The following is a 17,591-nucleotide window of genomic DNA, read 5'->3' on the forward strand; positions in this document are numbered from 1 at the left end:
AACCAGCCCTGGCAAGAATGTCCCAGCTTGGATTTTGCCCCCCAAAAATAGAAGCCTCTGCCCCAAAAACCTGCTCCAAATCCTGCGTGTGACCAGGACGCCTGTGTCCCCGGTGTCCCCGAGGCTGGTGACACAGGTGGGGATGGGAGAGGCTGAGATAACGAGCTCGTTAGACAACAACACGAGGTGAGATGGCACAGGGATATAAAAGACACCGGATTTCCTCGTCTGCCAGGAATTACGTTTTTCAGGTGAAATCCGGTGGCCGCGTGGCGGGTGGTGTGTCTGTGTGACACTGGTGACTCAGGGCCGACATCTGCGGAGGGGAGAACGAGGGCAGGGGCTGAGCCCATCGCCATGGCCTCTGGTCTTGACATAACTCCAATCCCTGCGGCCATTGTTGTGGCCTCGGACCTTGATGCAGCTTGAGCCCCATGGAGACGTGGAGGCCATTGCTGTGGCCTGAGTGTCTCCACCATCACTTGAATCCATGGGCTCATCACTGAGGCCTCCAGTCTTGACACAAAATCCCTTGGAGAGGCTGAGCCCATCACCACGGCCTCTGGCCTCCACTACTGCTTGACTCCATGAGCCCATCACTGTGGCCTCTGTCCTTGGCACAACTTGAGTCCCATGGAGACATGGAGCTCATCACTGTGGCCTTGGTCTCCCCAGCACCACTTGAATCCCTGAGCCTATCGCTATGGCCTCAAGCCTTGACATAACTCAAGTCCCTGAACCCATCACTGTGGCCTTGGTCTCCCCACCACCACTTGAATCCGTGAGCTCATCACCATGGCCCTGAGACAACTTGAGTCTCATGGAGGGGCTGAGCCCATCACTGTGGCCTTGGCCTCTTCACCATCGCTTGAATCCCTGAGCTCATCACCATGGCCCTTGACCTTGACATAACTCCAGTTCCTGAGCCCATGGCCCATGGAGAGGCTGAGCCGTGGCCTCCAGCCTTGACACAACTCAAATCCCTGAACCCATCACTGTGGCCTCTGGCCTTGACACCAGTTGAGTCCCATGGAGAGGCTGAGCCCATCACCGTGGCCTTGGCCTCTCCACCACCACTTGCCTCCATGAGCCCGTCACTGTGGCCTCTGCCCTTGGCACAACTCAAGTCCCACCAAGATGCTGAGCCCAGCGCCATGGCCTCCATCTCCCCTCCATCACTGGAACCTCTGAGCCCATTGCTGTGGCCTTGGGCCCTAACACAAAATCCTTTGGAGAAGCTGAGCCCATCACTGTGGCCTCCAGCCTTGACACAACTCAAATCCCTGAACCCATCACCGTGGCCTTGGCCTCTTCACCATCGCTTGAATCCCTGAGCCCATTGCCATGGCCTCCAGCTTTGACACAGCTCAGATCCCTGAACCCATCACTGTGGCCTCTGGCCTTGACACAAGTTGAGTCCCATGGAGGGGCTGAGCCCATCACCGTGGCCTTGGCCTCTTCACCATCACTTGGATCCCTGAGCTCATCACCATGGCCCTTGACCTTGACATAACTCCAGTCCATGGCCTCCATTACTCTACCACCACCTGAACTCCTCAGCCCATCATCATGGCCTCTGGTCCCTGAGCCCATCACCATGGCCTCTGTTTCTCTACCACCACTTGAACCCCTCAGCCCATCGTCGTGGCCTCTGGCCTTGACGCAACTCGAGTCCCTGAGCCCATCAGCATGGCCTCCATTTCTCTACCACAACGGGAACCCCTCAGCCATCATCGTTGCCTTTGACCTTGACATAACTGCGCTCCCTGAGCTCCTCCATTACTCTACCACCACTTGAACCCCTGAGCCCATCATTGTGGCCTCTGGTCACAGCGCCGTGAGCCCATCACCTCGGTCCCTCCACCACCCCCCCTCGACCCTTTCAAACCAATCAATCCCAATTCCCCCTTTTCTTCCCTCAATCCCATCCCCTCCCACCCCCTCCCTCCCCCGGGATATTATTTTAACCCTTTTATTCCCGATTGAAAGGGCCGGGACCGACCAAATCTCCCTAAATCCCCCTCAGCGCGGCGGCACCAGCCGGATTATCCCTCCTCCGGCCCTTTCCCCGCGTCAGCATTCCCGCCCGACATCCTTTATTTTCATTTAATCCCATCAGAAAAATGCCAAATCGGCACAAAATTCCCCGTTTCCCATTTGAGATGAGGAAAAAAAAACCAGAAAGAACAAAACCCAGGATCGATAAAATTCAGGTTTATGGGAGTTTAGAGGTGACGATTCACCTGAAATGGGTGAATTCGGGGCAAAACTTTGTGGCTTTAGGAAAAGAAAATCAATTGTTGATTTTGATATTTTTGGCCAAATCTCTGCTTTTATATAATTTTTTTTACCTTTTGAAAATGTTTCCTCCTTTATTTTTATTTTTATCAGCATTTTTTGCCCTTTAAAAAAAAATTTTAATACTATGGGAAATTGAATTTTAAAAATTATTTTAATGATTTAAACTATTTTTTAATGATTTTAACTATTTTTAATGATTTTCTCTATTTTTAATGGTGTTTTTAAGCTGGTTTTAAGGGGGAAAGGCGAGTTCTTGAGCCCCGAGGGTGGACAAAGAGCCGCAGGCGCGTCCCCGCGGGACCCCCCGCGTCACCTTTGGTGGCCGGGGGGTGGGAGCGGGTGGGAGGAGCTGCGGACGTGCACACCCGCACATCCACCCCAACCCCCCCCAAAAGGGGCTTCCGCTGCCTCTGCGGCCCCGTGCACCCTAAAAATACCTTGCACCCCGGAAATGGGGGAAAAGGGGTGAGGGGCTTGGTCCGACCCAGCTCTGCGCCTCGGGGGGGGGGTCGTAGGGTGCAGGGTTTTGCACAATGTGTGGGGTTTTGCACCATTTGTGGGGGTTTGCACTATGTGCAGGTTTTTGCAGCATGTATAGGGTTTTGCACCAATCCAGGGTTTTGCACCAATGCAAGGTCTTGCACCATTTTGTAGGGTTTTGCACCATTTGTAGGATTTTGCACCATTTGCAGGGTTTTGCACCAATTCAGGGTTTTGCACCTTTTGTAGGGTTTTGCACCATTTGCAGGATCTTGCACCATGTATAGGGTTTTGCACCATGTATAGGGTTTTGCACCATTTGTAGGAGTTTGCACCGTTTGTAGGGTTTTGCACCAATTCAGGGTTTTGCACCATTTGCAAGGGTTTTGCACCGTTTGTAGGGTTTTGCACCATTTGCAGGGTTTAGCATTATATGCAGTTTTTTGCACCATGTATAGTGTTTTGCACCAATTCAGGGTTTTGTACCATTTGCAGGGTTTTGCACCATTTGTAGGGTTTTGCACCAGTGCACGGTTTTGCACCAATTCAGGGTTTTGCACCATTTGCAGGATTTTGAACTTGTGCAGGTTTTTGCACCATGTATACAGTTTTGCACCAATTCGGGGTTTTGCACCATTTGTAGGGTTTTGCACCAATTCAGGGTTTTGCACCAGTGTAGAGTTTTGCACCATTTGCAGCATTTTGCACCAATTAAGGGTTTTGCACCAGTGCAGGGTTTTGCACCAATTCAGGGTTTTGCACTGTGTGCAGGGTTTTGCACTAATTCAGGGTTTTGCACCAGTGTAGAGTTTTGCACAATTTGTAAGATTTTGTACCATTTGTTGGGTTTTGCACCAATTCAGGGTTTTGAACCAGTGCAGGTTTTTGCACCATTTGTAGGATTTGGACCATTTGTAGGGTTTTGCACCAGTGCAGGGTTTTGCACCATTTCTAGGGTTTTGCACCATGTGCAGGATTTTGAACCAGTGCAGGATTTTGCACCAATTCAGGGTTTTGCACCATGCGCAGGGTTTTGCACCAGCGCAGGTGGTTGCTTACACACGCACAAGCATGCACAGACGCATTCACCTGCACAGATGTACATGCACCCCGATGTGCTGCACACACGCACACGCATGGATGTGCACGCACCCATTTACACGCACACGCTTACAGGTGCACACACACGTGCACAGGAGGACACAGGTGTGTGCACACAGGCACACGGGTGCACACACACACAGAGCTCAGAGGCTTGCAGCAAAGTGCATGAGCGCACACACACGTACACGTGTCCACACACACCTGCTCACATGTGCATGCACACACATACAGGCACACACATGCACATATATGCACACACACACACTTGCACAGTCACACGTGCACATATGGGCATGCACACGCTTACACACACGTGCACACACCCACAGGCATACGGCCACGTGCTCGCAGACCTGCCATGTGCACACAGGACATGCTTGCACACTCACACACGTGAAACACAGGCACACACTTGCACACTCACATGTGCTCACTCATACATTTGCACACTCAAATGTGCAAAGGCACTTGCATACTTGTGTGCACTCACACGAATGCACACACACCTGCATGGTCACACATGTGCACACACACACAATTGCACACATTTCTACTTTCAGTGATGCACATATTCACACACATTCACACACACACTCTCACGCACACTCGCACACCCACATGTGCACGCACAGACATATAGGTACACATATGCACATATATGTACACACACACACCTACAAGCACACATGCTTGCACACTCACACGTACACATAGAGGCATGCATATAGGGATGCACATGCTTGCACACTCACATGTGCACACACATTCACACACTCACATGCTTGCACACTTACATGTGCTCACGGGATCACACACTCTCACACATTTGCACACACATTCACATCCACACTTTCACACATTTACACACACGTGCACACAAATTCACACACACTCATTTACACACTCACACGTGCACACACTCTCACACATTCACACACTCTAACACACATGTGCACACACACAAGTTCACACACACTCACACATTTACACACTCATACATGCACACACACACGCGCACACACACATTCACACACACTCACACATTTACACACTCACACGTGCACACACACACTCACACGTGCACACACACACATTCACACACACTCACACATTTACACACTCACATGTGCACACCCACTCACGCTCTTACCCACTCACACTCCCGCGCACACTCCCCCCACCCCCCCCGCCCACGTGCGGCCCCGCACGCGCTCCCCGGCTCCCGTCCCGCGCGCGCCCCTCCCACACCCCCGCGCACGCCCCTCCTGGCCCCGCCCCCTCCTGGCCCCGCCCCTTTCGTCCCACACCTCCCTCCTGGCTCCGCCCCCTCCCGCTCGCCACCCAATGGGCGCCGCCGTCCCGCGCCGCCGCGCGCCCCCTGCTCGACCGCGCTCTTAAGCCGCTTCAATGCCCCCGCCGGGGCCGCGCGCCGCCGCTCCGCTCCCCGCGCGCCGCTCCCGCCGCCCCCCCCGGCCCCGGCCCGGGCCCGTCAGCGCCACCGCCGCCTCCCGGGGCCGCCATGGACACCGGCAGCAAGGTGAGGAGCCCCGCTCCCCCCTCCCCCTCGCGCGTTACACAACCGCCCAGGCGACGATCGGCCGCGGGCGATCCGGTTTTGGGGGGGGCTGGGGGGGAACCGGGCTTGCTTCGGCCTCTTCACGCCGCCCCGGGGACACGGGGCGGCCCGCGGGTGGGCGCCGTGAGGTAAAACAAACCTTTTATTAAAAAAATTACCTCAGAAACAAGACGAAACACCCCCATACAACCCAACCCGCGCTTCAGAGCGCACCTGGGAAAGAGTTTCGGCGTTAGGAAAAATAAACGAAGCGAACCCCTTTAGGTGAGAAAACGCAAAGGAAAGAGCCAACAAAGGCACTTTTGGCCCCGTTTGGGGGGTTGTGGAAGTGGTGACAAGGCCCTAAAAGTGCTGAGTTTTGGGGGGACACTGGGGGGACCCCCTGGTGACATTGGGTCACCCCCAGCGTCAGCTGTGCCCCAATTCCATCCATTTCCCCCCAAAAACCTCAATTATTAAATAGCACAAACTCCCTCAGCTGCTCGGCAGCACCCGAGTGCTCCGACCTGCCTCAAGTAAATTGTTTTATAACACTAAAGGTGGGATAGAGCAACACGTCAGGCCCTAAATGAGGAAGGTGAGTTAATTACAGCACGGTCATTAACATAAGACACTGGGGTTCGCTTATCTGACCCCCCCAAAAAACGTTCCCTTCTGGGAGTGTTTGGGGAGATATTCAAGTATGTAGTTTCTTTTTTCTTCCTTTTTTTTTCTGAGGAAGGAAATAAAAAATTCCACAGCAGTGCAAAGAGTCAAAATTATTAATTTTATTCCAATTAAAGCCTCCTTTTATTTCTCTCCTCAGCAAATCGCCTCTTCCCCCCCCCCCCCAGCCCAACTTTGCATCGTTAGGAAAACTATTTAAAATGAAATTACATTGAAATATTTTTATGATTTTATTTAAAGCCGTTTTGTTCTTGGGGAACGTGACTGCGGGCAGCGCGGCCATGGGGGGAGGAATTAAAGAGAAATTCGCTCTCGTAACGCAAGAAATCTGATGCGCTGGGCTCCCAGCTACCGAAATGGAGCCGGAGCCGCGTTCCCTGGGCTTTTCTGTCCTTAATAACCGCTCCATTAGGGGAATATGGGTTAGAAATGATTAATTTTGTTTCAAGGTAATTAATTGCAGGAGCGATTCGCTGTGCTCTGGTGGGTGATGCCTCAATCCAGAGTGCGTTTGAGAGGGGAAAAATGGGGTTTTTGTTGAAGCGGCTGGTTTGGAGGTGCTGGGAGGTGGGGGACGAGCTGGCCCTCCGTCCTTAAATTCCATATTTAATATTATGAAAGCGGGAGCTGCTTTTCTGCCCGCAGCGCTGGGCTGCTCTGCCCCTTGGCGTACAAAACATCTCCAGGGCTTGTCGGAGACGCTCTTCCGATTGCAAAACTCGGAGGGATCGTGGCGCCGTCCCCAGCTGACCTTTCAAGGGAGAAAAAAAACCCTATATAAATAAAACCAAATCACGCTGCTCTGACTCTGTTTTCCCTCCCCGCCGGTTCTCCCCAGCGCTGATAACCCCCCCAAATTTCAACTTCCCCCCCCACTTTTTGGCTGCGAAATGCGTCGCACTGTGGCTTTGGGAGCAGGTTTGACGCGGCCGGCGATGGGTGCGTAAGATTTTCCAGTGTTACCGTGGCCCGGCCGGTCGCCTTTGCTCCGTGCAAATGGACGTGCAAATGAACGTGCGAGATGCTGCACCCCTGCCCGCAATCCCCCCCCACCACATCCATCCCAAACTGGGACTCTGGGATGCTCGTTAAAGCCTCATTAAAACCTGATTTTGATTGGCTGTTGTTAGATGTGGAATTTTCCTGAAATTCTCTCCTGGGACACTTCTAAAAAATATTCCTATTTTTATTTCAAGGCATTATTCATTTCCTTGTTCCGTGGGGCGGGCAGCATCCTGAAATCCATCTGTGCTGCAGGAAAGATATTAGAAAACTAAGAGAAAACTACAACATAAAGAGTTATAAAGCAAAATGCAGCCCGGTTTGGCTTCAACTTCTCCGAGCGTCCCGGCTTCCGTGTTTGGGTGCTGAAGGAAGCAGGAAGCAGCAAAAACCCCTCTGAATTGGTTAAAATTACAAGTCCTACACTCACCTTCCTCTAAGGCATAGGAGTTAATAGAGAACAAAACCCACAAGCGCTGGATGTATCCAGGCTGTACATAAGTTTATTGCACAAAAGCAAGAAGGGGAAGTAGTTTGTTCTTCCACCCCCCCCCCCCCCCCCCCCAAAAAAAAAACCCCTCTCAATAAAGCTGTTTTCTACAAGCAGTTAAATAAATGCCGCCAAACACCACGTGCTGCCTTTAAAAATAAACTTTTTACTAGTTTCCCCCCCCCCCCCCCCGAACTCGCCATCTTAAGCCTTTCCTTTAATGGCGAGGTTACAGCCGAAAGGCTGCGTGTCGGGCTGGGAAACGTGTTTGGAGCCGGGAAGCCCGAGCAAGCGGGAGGAGCTGCCTCCAAAACACCATCAGCCTTCCCCCCAACCCCATCCCTCCCCCCTTCCAGCTGCTGCGCCGCAATAAAAGCACCGTTTATTTGCCCTAAACCTTAAAAACTTGGACATTTTTGGTTTGCTGAAGTTTAACAATGAATTTTTAATTGTAGAGGTGAAAACTGCAAAAGGGATTGGATTTAATTCTCTCTGAGGGGGTGGTGGTTGGGGTTGGTGTCTCTACCTGCAACGGGTGATGCTGCCCTGACTCACCCCCTACGTGGGGGAGCGCCCGTCGCTCTCCGGGGATGGGCCGCCCGGCCCCGTGATCTACACATTGCTCCCCAAAAACTAAGGAATTAATCACCGCAAACCCCAAAAATCCCGACGCCCAACAACCCCCACTCTTTAAACAACTTTTCTTGCAGCGCAGGTTGACTTTGGCCTTGCCCGTGTCACCCAGCGCAGTTTTTCAGAGCAGCAGGCGGATGGATGAGGCCGGAGTCAGGATTTCGGATTTTTTAGGGCTTTTTCCTTGTTTTTCCCAACTTTCCAGCCTGTTTTTGCCCGCTCAAGTGGGACATTTTCTTCTCAGGGTGGGTTTATTTGGACGCGCCGAACAAAACCCAAGTGCCAAAACCTCCCTCATTACTTGTGTTGGGGCCAAGTCTAATTAATGAGCTTCATTAACAGGCCTGGCTTTATTCCCTGTTGCTTTTTCCCTGGAAACTTTTAACGCAGGGGGAGGTGGCGAGGTCAGCAAGCAGCGCTTATTTATATTTATTTGCATTATTTACTTAAAAAAATAAGCAAATGCTTCTTAAATAAGGAAATATCTATTTTTCTTGCACGTGCTGTGCAATTAGCCCTCCTGATTGAGGGGTTTTGGTTGGGTGGGGTCTGATTGGTGCCAATCCTTTGGGAATATTAATCGGGAATATTAATCCCTGGGGTGGGGCTGTGCGCCGGTAGCCGGAATAAACAGAGAGACCCTCCCCCACAACCCCCCAAAAAATTAAGGGGCTTATAAATTTCACGTGGGTCATCCCAAAGCTGATTAACCAGGAATGTCAGATCCTGGTTCTCGGAGCTGAGCGCTGGGAAAATCTCCTGCCTGGGATAATTGGGCCGTTAACGAAGGTGGCCCGAGCGCTGGCCTGCCCTGACCCTGCTCCCGAACAAGGCTCCGATTGTCGCTCCGGCTTAAGCGGGAGGAAGAGGAGGCGGCCCAAGGGTTTGCCAAATACCCGGGATTTTGCTTAGTGACTGTTAATTAGGCTCCGGTGCAAAAACTTCGTTAGCGGTGGCTATCTGGGCCATCCTCGCGCCGGTGCTGGGACGATGCTCGACCGGCCGGCGGCGTCACCGCGGCGTCCCCAAAAGCATCTGGTGCTGGCGTGTCGCCCGGGCGTCACGTGGAGCCCTCGGAGGGGACCCTGCGAGCCCAGATAAAACCTCCCGCCTTGCTCTAGTAGCAAAAAATTCCTGGAATCCCCAAACAGTATTTTATTTTAAGCCCAAAAGAGTACTTTTTTAGTTATTTTATTTTCCCTAACCCCTGCGGATGCCATGAAAAAAGCAAGTTTTCTCTTTTACTCTGCATATTCACGCTTACAACCTTCCGAGCATCCCTGCTCCTCTCGCAACTCCTTGGGGAGAAGCGTGGGGGGACCTTTCTGAGGAGGGGGACCCCAGATTTAACCCCTGTGTTTTGTTTCCTTCCCTCATTTCTTGCAGATGACGGCTCGCCTGATGCTCGCCGTGGGAGGAGCGGTGCTGGGTTCCTTACAGTTCGGCTACAACACCGGTGTCATCAATGCCCCACAAAAGGTGAGTGTGCGCCAAACGGCCTCGCCGTAGCAAAATTTCACCCCCCCATACCAAAACCAAACCCCCGGCCACTGCCAGCCCAGCGAAAATAGTACATCCCGCTAGGCAGCTTATTGCTGTAATGGGATTTACCGGGGAGTTGTTCAGCTCTTGCTTTCCCAGGAGAATTAGTTTCCTCCTTGCTTAGCGTTTTTGCCGGGAAAAATCCCAGGAACGCGGACAATATGCTCGCCGGATGGGACCGGCCTAACTTTTAACCTCGGCCTTTAGCGAAAGTCTGGGAGTTAATTAGAATTTGAGTCATCTGGAAGGGGCAGCGTGGCCGCTCCAATGGGAGCTTCGCTTCCCGGAGCATCGGGGGCAGAATGGGGAGGGATGGAGAGCAGGAGGCGTTGGCTCCTGCTCCTGCCCCAGTGCCAGGACCCTCCAGCCACTGGTGGGTATGTGGAAGCCCTGGAAAACTTGACTTTGGCCAAATCACGTGGCTTTTTGAGGTGTTAAAATCTCAGAAACCGCATGTGGAGCTTACAACACGCCCTGGGTAAAGCTCAAGTTGTCGAAGGACGGAGTGGGGTCCCCGAGCATCGTCACAGCCTCTGCTGCACCATCCCAAACAATTAAACCCACCAAGGCAGGATTCACGCTGCAAGATTATTAATCGCATTACCAGCCAATGGGCTGCAAAATCTCATCTTGAGCGTCGCAAAACCTCCTTGTGGGAGAGGAGACCCAGCGCAAAAACTCCTCAGACCCCTATCAGTGTGGAAAGAGTAAAAAATACACAAATGACCTTTATTTGCGGTATTGCATTAAGTTGTATTTAATAATGCTGAGTGGCCCGAGTGGGATATCACGTGGCTGGAGGCTGCGAGTCCCGTCCAGCACCCTTGGTGCTCGCACCCACCGACACGGTGCCTGTGTCCGTCTGCTGAACGCGTCGCGCTGCTATAAACTGACCCCGGACCCACCGGCGCTGGGCACGTGAGCGTCGGGAGCGGCGTTAGAAGCAGCGTTGAGCTGCGAAATCTCTGGAAAAGCGCTGAGGAGCTGCTTTCTGGCATCCGCCCTCGTTTTCTCCTGAGCTCGGGCCGGGCGGGGAGCAGGTGCTCTGTAATTACCCCCGAGGACGCGCGTTATTCCCCGCAGCTGACGGGATTTCTCCATCCTCTCTTCGCTCCGTTCCTGCAGACCCCCGGCAAAGCGGGATCTCCCTGCGACGGGTGTTGCTTCAGTTTCCCTTGTGCGTTTTAGGGTGAAGCCCTTTGGCTCAGGCCAGGGATGGGTTGTGTGATTTAGGGGTGAGTCACCCAGTAAGTGACATTGTGTTTGGGGTGCCAAACTAATGGGTGAAAGGATTTGGGGTGCTCTGTCTTGGGGGCACGAGAGGAGGCAGGATGAGTGCTGGCTTGAGTAGTCGGATGCTCTGGGCACGAGGGTCATCTCACCTTTAAAGCTGGGGGCGTAGTGGGGTGGAGGATGGGGGTGCAGGATCGGGGTGCATTGGGGTTGGATTGTGAGTGCGCTGGGATGCGGGATGGTCATGCGTTGATCTTGAGATGTGTTGGTGCACAGGGTTGGATGGGGATGTGTCAGGGTGTGGGTTGAGGGTGCACTGGGGTAAATTGGGGTGCAAGATTTGGGGTGGGATGCAGGCTGGGGAGCCATCATGATGCAGGGGTGGGATGGGGATCACAGAATCACAGATGGTTTGTGTTGAAGGGCCCTTCCCAGCTCCCCAGTGCCCCCCCTGCCATGAGCAGGGACATCTTCACCAGCTCAGGGTGCTCAGAGCCCCGTCCAGCCTGGCCTGGGGTGTCTCCAGGGATGGTTCAGCCACCACCTCTCTGGGCAACAATCTCTTCCTCATGTCCAGCCTGAATCTCCCTCCTTTAGTTTAAACCATCACCCCTTGTCCTATCACAACTAAAAAAATCTTTCTTCTCAGCCCCTTAAAGTCCAGAAAGGCCACACTAAGGTCTCCCCGGAGCTTCTCTTCTCCATCCGAACCCCCCAACTCTCTCACCTGTCCCCAGCAGAGCTGTTCCAGCCTCGGGTCATTCCTGGGGCTCCTCTGGCCCCTCTCAGGGATGTGTTGGGGTGTGGGATTGGTCTAGGGGTGCAGGATGGGGGCACATGGTTCCCCTGGCTCCCGCAGCAGCTTTTGCAGCAGCGTTTGCAGCAGCGTTTGCAGCAGTGCAGAACGGCTCTTGCTGAGGCGCAGGCGGATGAGCGTGGGTTGGTGGCCCCAGTGCCGTCCTGCCTGCGTCCCAAATGGCGGTTCAGTGTCTGTGTGGTGTCTGCAAGCAGGACATAGGGAGGGGACGGCCCAAAACTGAGCGAGGTCTGGTGGGAAACACTCAGCTGAAGTGAAATGAGGGTGAGAGGTGAAAAAAATCCCGGCTTCTGGAAATTCACTTATTATTTTCATGTCTCTCACTTCAAACTCATAATTTTCATCTCTTCCTAACAACCAGTATTTGGTTGTTGTATTTTTGTGAAGCCAAAGCCCAGCCCAGCGTCGCTCACCCAGCGCTGGGGCATCCGCTGTCTCTTGGGTTAATTGTTTTCTGCTTCAAGGAGGGGAGCTGGAGGTTTTGGGGAAGGCGGGAGGAATTGGGAGCAGTGCCAGGTTTGGTGGGGTGCGAGCAGGGACCCGCTCACCCCTTCCCAGAGCCTGATTTCTCCAAATAACAATATAAATTATGTAGTTTGGTGATGTTAAGAAAAGCAAAAAGCCCCCAAACCATCAAAACCTCCACATGACATAAGAGGCAAATGAAATCAATTAAATATTGAAATCTTAATCATTTAGAGGCTTTTTGAAAGGAGGGTTAAAAAAAAAAAGACATGATTGACATTTTTAGTGAAGCACAAGGTGTGTTTCTTGTGCTGCCTCTGCCAGGGGCTCTCGGTCGTGTGTGAAGCGATGGGAAGACTGGAAAATGAAGCGGAATTGTGGAAATGCTTCATCGGGAGCTGAGTGTGTGCGAAACCCTTTGGAGCAGCGAGTCCCTGAGCTGCCGTGTCCGGCAGCAGCTTCCCCTCCCCACACGAAATCTCTGCTCCTTCCTGCGGGGCTGGGCAGGCGTTGCCTTGGGTGTGGGTGACCCTTAAATAACTCACTTGAGGCTTTCAGCAGTGGGCTGGCTTCGAAAATAAATGAAAAAAATACATGTAAAGTATATAAACCAGAGCGTTCTGTGAAGACGATGATTAAAAACAAGCGCCTGTCTTAGATGTTAGAGTTGCAGTGTCGCAGATTTATAGCAGAAGTGTTGTGTTACGGAAATATTGCGGAAAAAGCCTTAGAAATTAAGCTCAAGGGAGTGTCCGGGGGTGGGAATTGATCTTGTCCACCCCCAGTGGAGACCCCGCTGTCTTCCTCGCCTTCCTCCAGTGTCTCCGCCATCTCCCCTGTGTTGTTTCTCCTCTGGGGATGGGGTTGTCCCTCCAGCCTCCTGTGCCCCGGGGAGGAGCGTGACCTCCCCACGGCTGCCCCAGGAGGTGCATGAGGTATTTTGGCAACGCCGAGCTGCTCTCGGCGCGACCAGAACCTGTCCGGCTGCATTTCCTTGGCGCATCCCAGCAGGTTTCCTCCCTCGGCTGGAGCTGAGCCACCGGCCCAGCGGCTCCGTGACGCATCGTCCTGTGAGCCACGGGGCCGGGCGACTCGTAACATTGATGGCACAGGTGAAATGAAGATGGTTTATTGAACCCACGGCTTCGTTTCTCCCCTGCCTTGCACAGGTCATTGAGGACTTCTACAACCGTACCTGGGTGTACCGGTATGATGAGCCCATCAGCCCAGCCACCCTCACCACGCTCTGGTCCCTCTCCGTCGCTATCTTTTCCGTCGGGGGAATGATTGGATCCTTCTCCGTGGGGCTCTTTGTCAACCGCTTTGGACGGTGAGCAGCGAGCGTGCTGGACCCTGACGGGGGGTCGTGCCCCTCGTCTCACCCCAGTGTCCCAGGGACACCTCCCTGCTGCCAAGAGCTGGTGTTTGGGTTCTCCTGACACCCCTGGGCGTCCTCACCCTCCTCCCTTCCCTCCCCAGGCGCAACTCCATGCTGATGTCCAACATCCTCGCCTTCCTATCCGCCATCCTCATGGGTTTCTCCAAGATGGCTCTCTCCTTCGAGATGCTCATCCTTGGCCGCTTCATCATCGGCCTCTACTCCGGCCTCACCACTGGTTTCGTGCCCATGTACGTGGGTGAGGTGTCACCCACCGCGCTGCGGGGCGCCCTGGGGACCTTCCACCAGCTCGGCATCGTTTTGGGCATCCTCATCGCGCAAGTAAGTGCCGGAGAACCGCCTCGGGGGGTGGGTTGTTCCCCGCCTTTTGTGCTGATGCCCATGGGAGTCTGCAGGGGGTGGGTCAGCGCTCTGCGTCCCCTTGGCCCTTCGGAAGGGGCTGGGGCTGGAGGGATGGACCTGGAGCTCCTCCGGAGCACAGGGTGTCACCTGTTGGCCACCTGGAAGCCACCCAGCTGTCCCTGTCCCTCTGATGGGTGTCCAAGCCTGTAGCGCAGCCATGAGCAGCAGAGTTGGGTCCAGCTTGGGCTGGGAACGGCTCAACCCCTCTCTCGTCCTCAGGTCTTCGGTTTGGACTTGATCATGGGCAACGACTCGCTCTGGCCGCTGCTCCTGGGCTTCATCTTCGTCCCCGCGCTGCTGCAGTGCATCATCCTGCCCTTCGCGCCCGAGAGCCCCCGCTTCCTCCTCATCAACCGCAACGAGGAGAACAAAGCCAAGAGCGGTGAGTGGCTCCTGCTCCCGAGCTTGCCCCACCAAGCAGGAGGGTCCTCGGCAGGTCCTGACCCCACGTCCCCCCTTCCCCTTAGTCCTCAAGAAGCTGCGGGGCACGACGGACGTCAGCAGCGACCTCCAGGAGATGAAGGAGGAGAGCCGGCAAATGATGAGGGAGAAGAAGGTCACCATCATGGAGCTCTTCCGTTCCCCCATGTATCGCCAGCCCATCCTCATCGCCATCGTCCTGCAGCTGTCCCAGCAGCTCTCGGGGATCAATGCGGTGAGTTTTGGGGGAGGCGGACGCCGTGGGCTCACGTGCTTCACGCGGTCGTGCTGAAGGACCCGACTCCTCCCCTCATGGCACATCTCTTGTAGGTCTTCTACTACTCCACCAGCATCTTTGAGAAGTCTGGCGTGGAGCAACCCGTCTATGCCACCATCGGCTCCGGCGTGGTGAACACAGCGTTCACCGTCGTGTCGGTGAGTTTTGGCGTGGCGAGCTCTCGGCGTGTTGGCGTCAGGAGGGGATGTGCTTACAGCCGCCTGTCTCCATCCCGCAGCTCTTCGTGGTGGAGCGAGCCGGGCGCAGGACCCTGCACCTCATCGGCCTGGCGGGGATGGCGGGGTGCGCGGTGCTCATGACCATTGCGCTGACGCTGCTGGTGAGTGCTGGGACATGGGGGGGCTGAGAGGGGTCCTACAGGCTGCCCTTCGCTGTGGGGAGGAGGAGGAGGGCTGGTTGGAGAGGAGGAAGGATCGTGCTCCCCGAGGTGCTGGCCTCGTGAGGTCCCACATATCCAGTTGTGGAGCTGGAGAGACCTCCCGGCTCCTCAGCCAGGTCTGGGCTTAAGTCTCCTCATCAAGGTTGGCCAGAGGCTTCGTCCCCCATCCCCAAACCAACCTCCTCTCCCTCCCTCGGCCTAGGACCAAATGCCCTGGATGTCCTACCTCAGCATCGTGGCCATCTTCGGCTTCGTGGCCTTCTTTGAGATCGGCCCGGGCCCCATCCCGTGGTTCATCGTGGCGGAACTCTTCAGCCAGGGCCCCCGTCCCGCCGCCTTCGCCGTGGCCGGGCTCTCCAACTGGACCTCCAACTTCATCGTGGGCATGGGCTTCCAGTACATCGCGGTAATCACCCCTGAGCCCCAAAACCAGGACTGGGGGAGCTGAGGGGGCCAATGTCCCCAGGGAAGGGACGTGGGGGCGGGATCTGGGGAGGAGGAGGGACAAACCAGGTGCTGCTCACTGCGGGGGACAAGCCGCGTTCCGGTGTTCATCCCCGTGCTCACCCTCCCTCCTCTTCTCTCCCCAGCAACTCTGCGGCTCCTACGTCTTCATCATCTTCACGGTGCTGCTCGTCCTCTTCTTCATCTTCACCTACTTCAAGGTGCCGGAGACCAAGGGTCGGACCTTCGACGAGATCGCCTCTGGTTTCCGTCAGGGGGGAGCGAGCCAGAGCGACAAAACCCCGGACGAGTTCCACAGCTTGGGCGCCGACTCGCAGGTCTAACCCCCCCCACCTTCTCTCCGAGCTCCTTGGGGTGATTTTTTAAACACTTTGTACAGAAACCGGGACGGAGGGAGCCGGGGGGGCGGCTCCCGGCCCCACATCCCATTTCCAGACTCCCTCACTGGTTTATCGGGGACAGACTGACCGATTTTATTATTCTTCTTCTTCTTTTTTTTCCTGCTAGAAACAATTGGGTTGGTTCTTTTCTTTTTAGCTGGTTTCGCGTCCAGGATTTCAAAGCCAACAGACGTTTTAAACCCGACCACGCGGCCCCCGCCAGCGGGAGGGCGGCTCCTTTTTATAACGACGCGATAGGTTATTTAACCAGAAATCACGTAGTGCGACTTTTTAAAGCTGCAAACTCTTTTTTTTTTTTAATGATCTAATCATAGAAAAATCGAGTAAATCGACTAAATCGAAACCAATATTTTGTTTTTAAAAGACCAACGCGTTATGTTTTAAAGCGATTGTATCGACCACGGCCCCGTGTGTTTGCGGACGGGGGTTCTGGAGGTTGGGATCCTGGCGTCTCCGCCGGCCCCTTCGCGTCCCCGGGTCTGATGGGGGCGGGAGGGGCGGAGGGGCCGTCTCTGCGCTCCCCCCGCTTTGATTTTTGGTTTAATCTCGGCAATATTTGCCCGACACCGCAGCAAAACGAACCGGCGGCCGCACGCAACACCCGCCCACAACACCCACCCACCCCCGGACTCACCAACACCCACCATCACGCGGACGAATCCCATTTCCCGCTCTGTGTATAGACTGGAAGATATTTATATTATATATATTTTTGTTCAATGGTTGTTAATAGTAGACGTTTAAGTTATAGCGGTTCTGATTTGACGAGCAACGTACTGTAAATATTCTCGGAGTATATTCACACTGTATAATGTACACACAAGGTACAGAGGGTAGAGGCTCTAGAGGCTCCAGAACAGCTTGTACATGGTTAGGATGAGTTTTGTATAGTTCATTACCTGCACTGTAGTTGTACCTGTTGCACTGAATTTCAGGCTGTAGTATATTAAAAATACAACAAAAAAACAAAGAGAAAATACTGTCCTTTTCAAACCAAACTGAAGATAAAAGAGGAAACACGTCCCCCCTCCCTGTGTGCAGCCGGTGCGGGAGCTCCGGCACATTCCCGGAGCCACAGGCGCGTTTTTTAATAGTCTTTTAATTTATTTGTCTTGGTTTGGAAGTGATTGTGATCACTTGACCACGCTTGGAAGAAAATAAAGGTAAGGGGGGGAAAAATATATATAAATATATATATAAAAATACCCTGTGCTGAACTGCTGGTGTCTCCGCACCCACCGAGTGTGCGGGGTGGGGGGAATAAATACATAAGTGCCAAGGGAAGGGAGGAAGGTGTGTGATGTGCTGACAATAAAGGAGAATGTCTGCAGCGACCCAGCCGCTGCCTCCGGTGCCTTTATTGGGGCTGAGCGGGCGGAACCTTCCTCAGCGCGTCCTCCTCATCCTCACCGGGGCCGGTGGGACCCCGCCGGGTGGGAATTGTCTTGAGGGACCCCGAGTGGGGCCCTGGGGGCGCGGGGGTGGGGCCGGGAGCTGCTGCTTCCCCTTGCGTGACCC

The 17,591-nt window shown here is 54.1% G+C and overlaps 1 protein-coding gene across 2 annotated transcripts; it reads left to right on the forward strand.

The window, feature by feature from the left end:
- The first annotated feature begins 5,300 nt into the window (after nucleotides 1-5,300).
- On the forward strand, nucleotides 5,301-17,388 carry SLC2A1 (solute carrier family 2 member 1). Of its 2 annotated transcripts, none has more exons than XM_080358997.1 (10): nucleotides 5,301-5,422; nucleotides 9,639-9,731; nucleotides 13,479-13,639; nucleotides 13,789-14,029; nucleotides 14,330-14,492; nucleotides 14,578-14,765; nucleotides 14,861-14,965; nucleotides 15,046-15,147; nucleotides 15,410-15,613; nucleotides 15,798-17,388. In XM_080358997.1, the coding sequence occupies exons 1-10, from the start codon at nucleotides 5,405-5,407 to the stop codon at nucleotides 15,993-15,995; spliced, it is 1,473 nt and encodes a 490-aa protein (XP_080215123.1). In that variant the 5' UTR covers nucleotides 5,301-5,404; the 3' UTR covers nucleotides 15,996-17,388. The 2 variants fall into 2 exon arrangements, with proteins under 2 accessions (XP_080215123.1, XP_080215124.1); XM_080358998.1 differs by lacking the exon at nucleotides 5,301-5,422 and adding an exon at nucleotides 9,401-9,479.
- Nucleotides 17,389-17,591: the final 203 nt, after the last annotated feature.

Source organism: Nesoenas mayeri (assembly GCF_963082525.1).
Source record: "Nesoenas mayeri genome assembly, chromosome: 24".
Classification (NCBI taxonomy): domain Eukaryota; kingdom Metazoa; phylum Chordata; class Aves; order Columbiformes; family Columbidae; genus Nesoenas; species Nesoenas mayeri.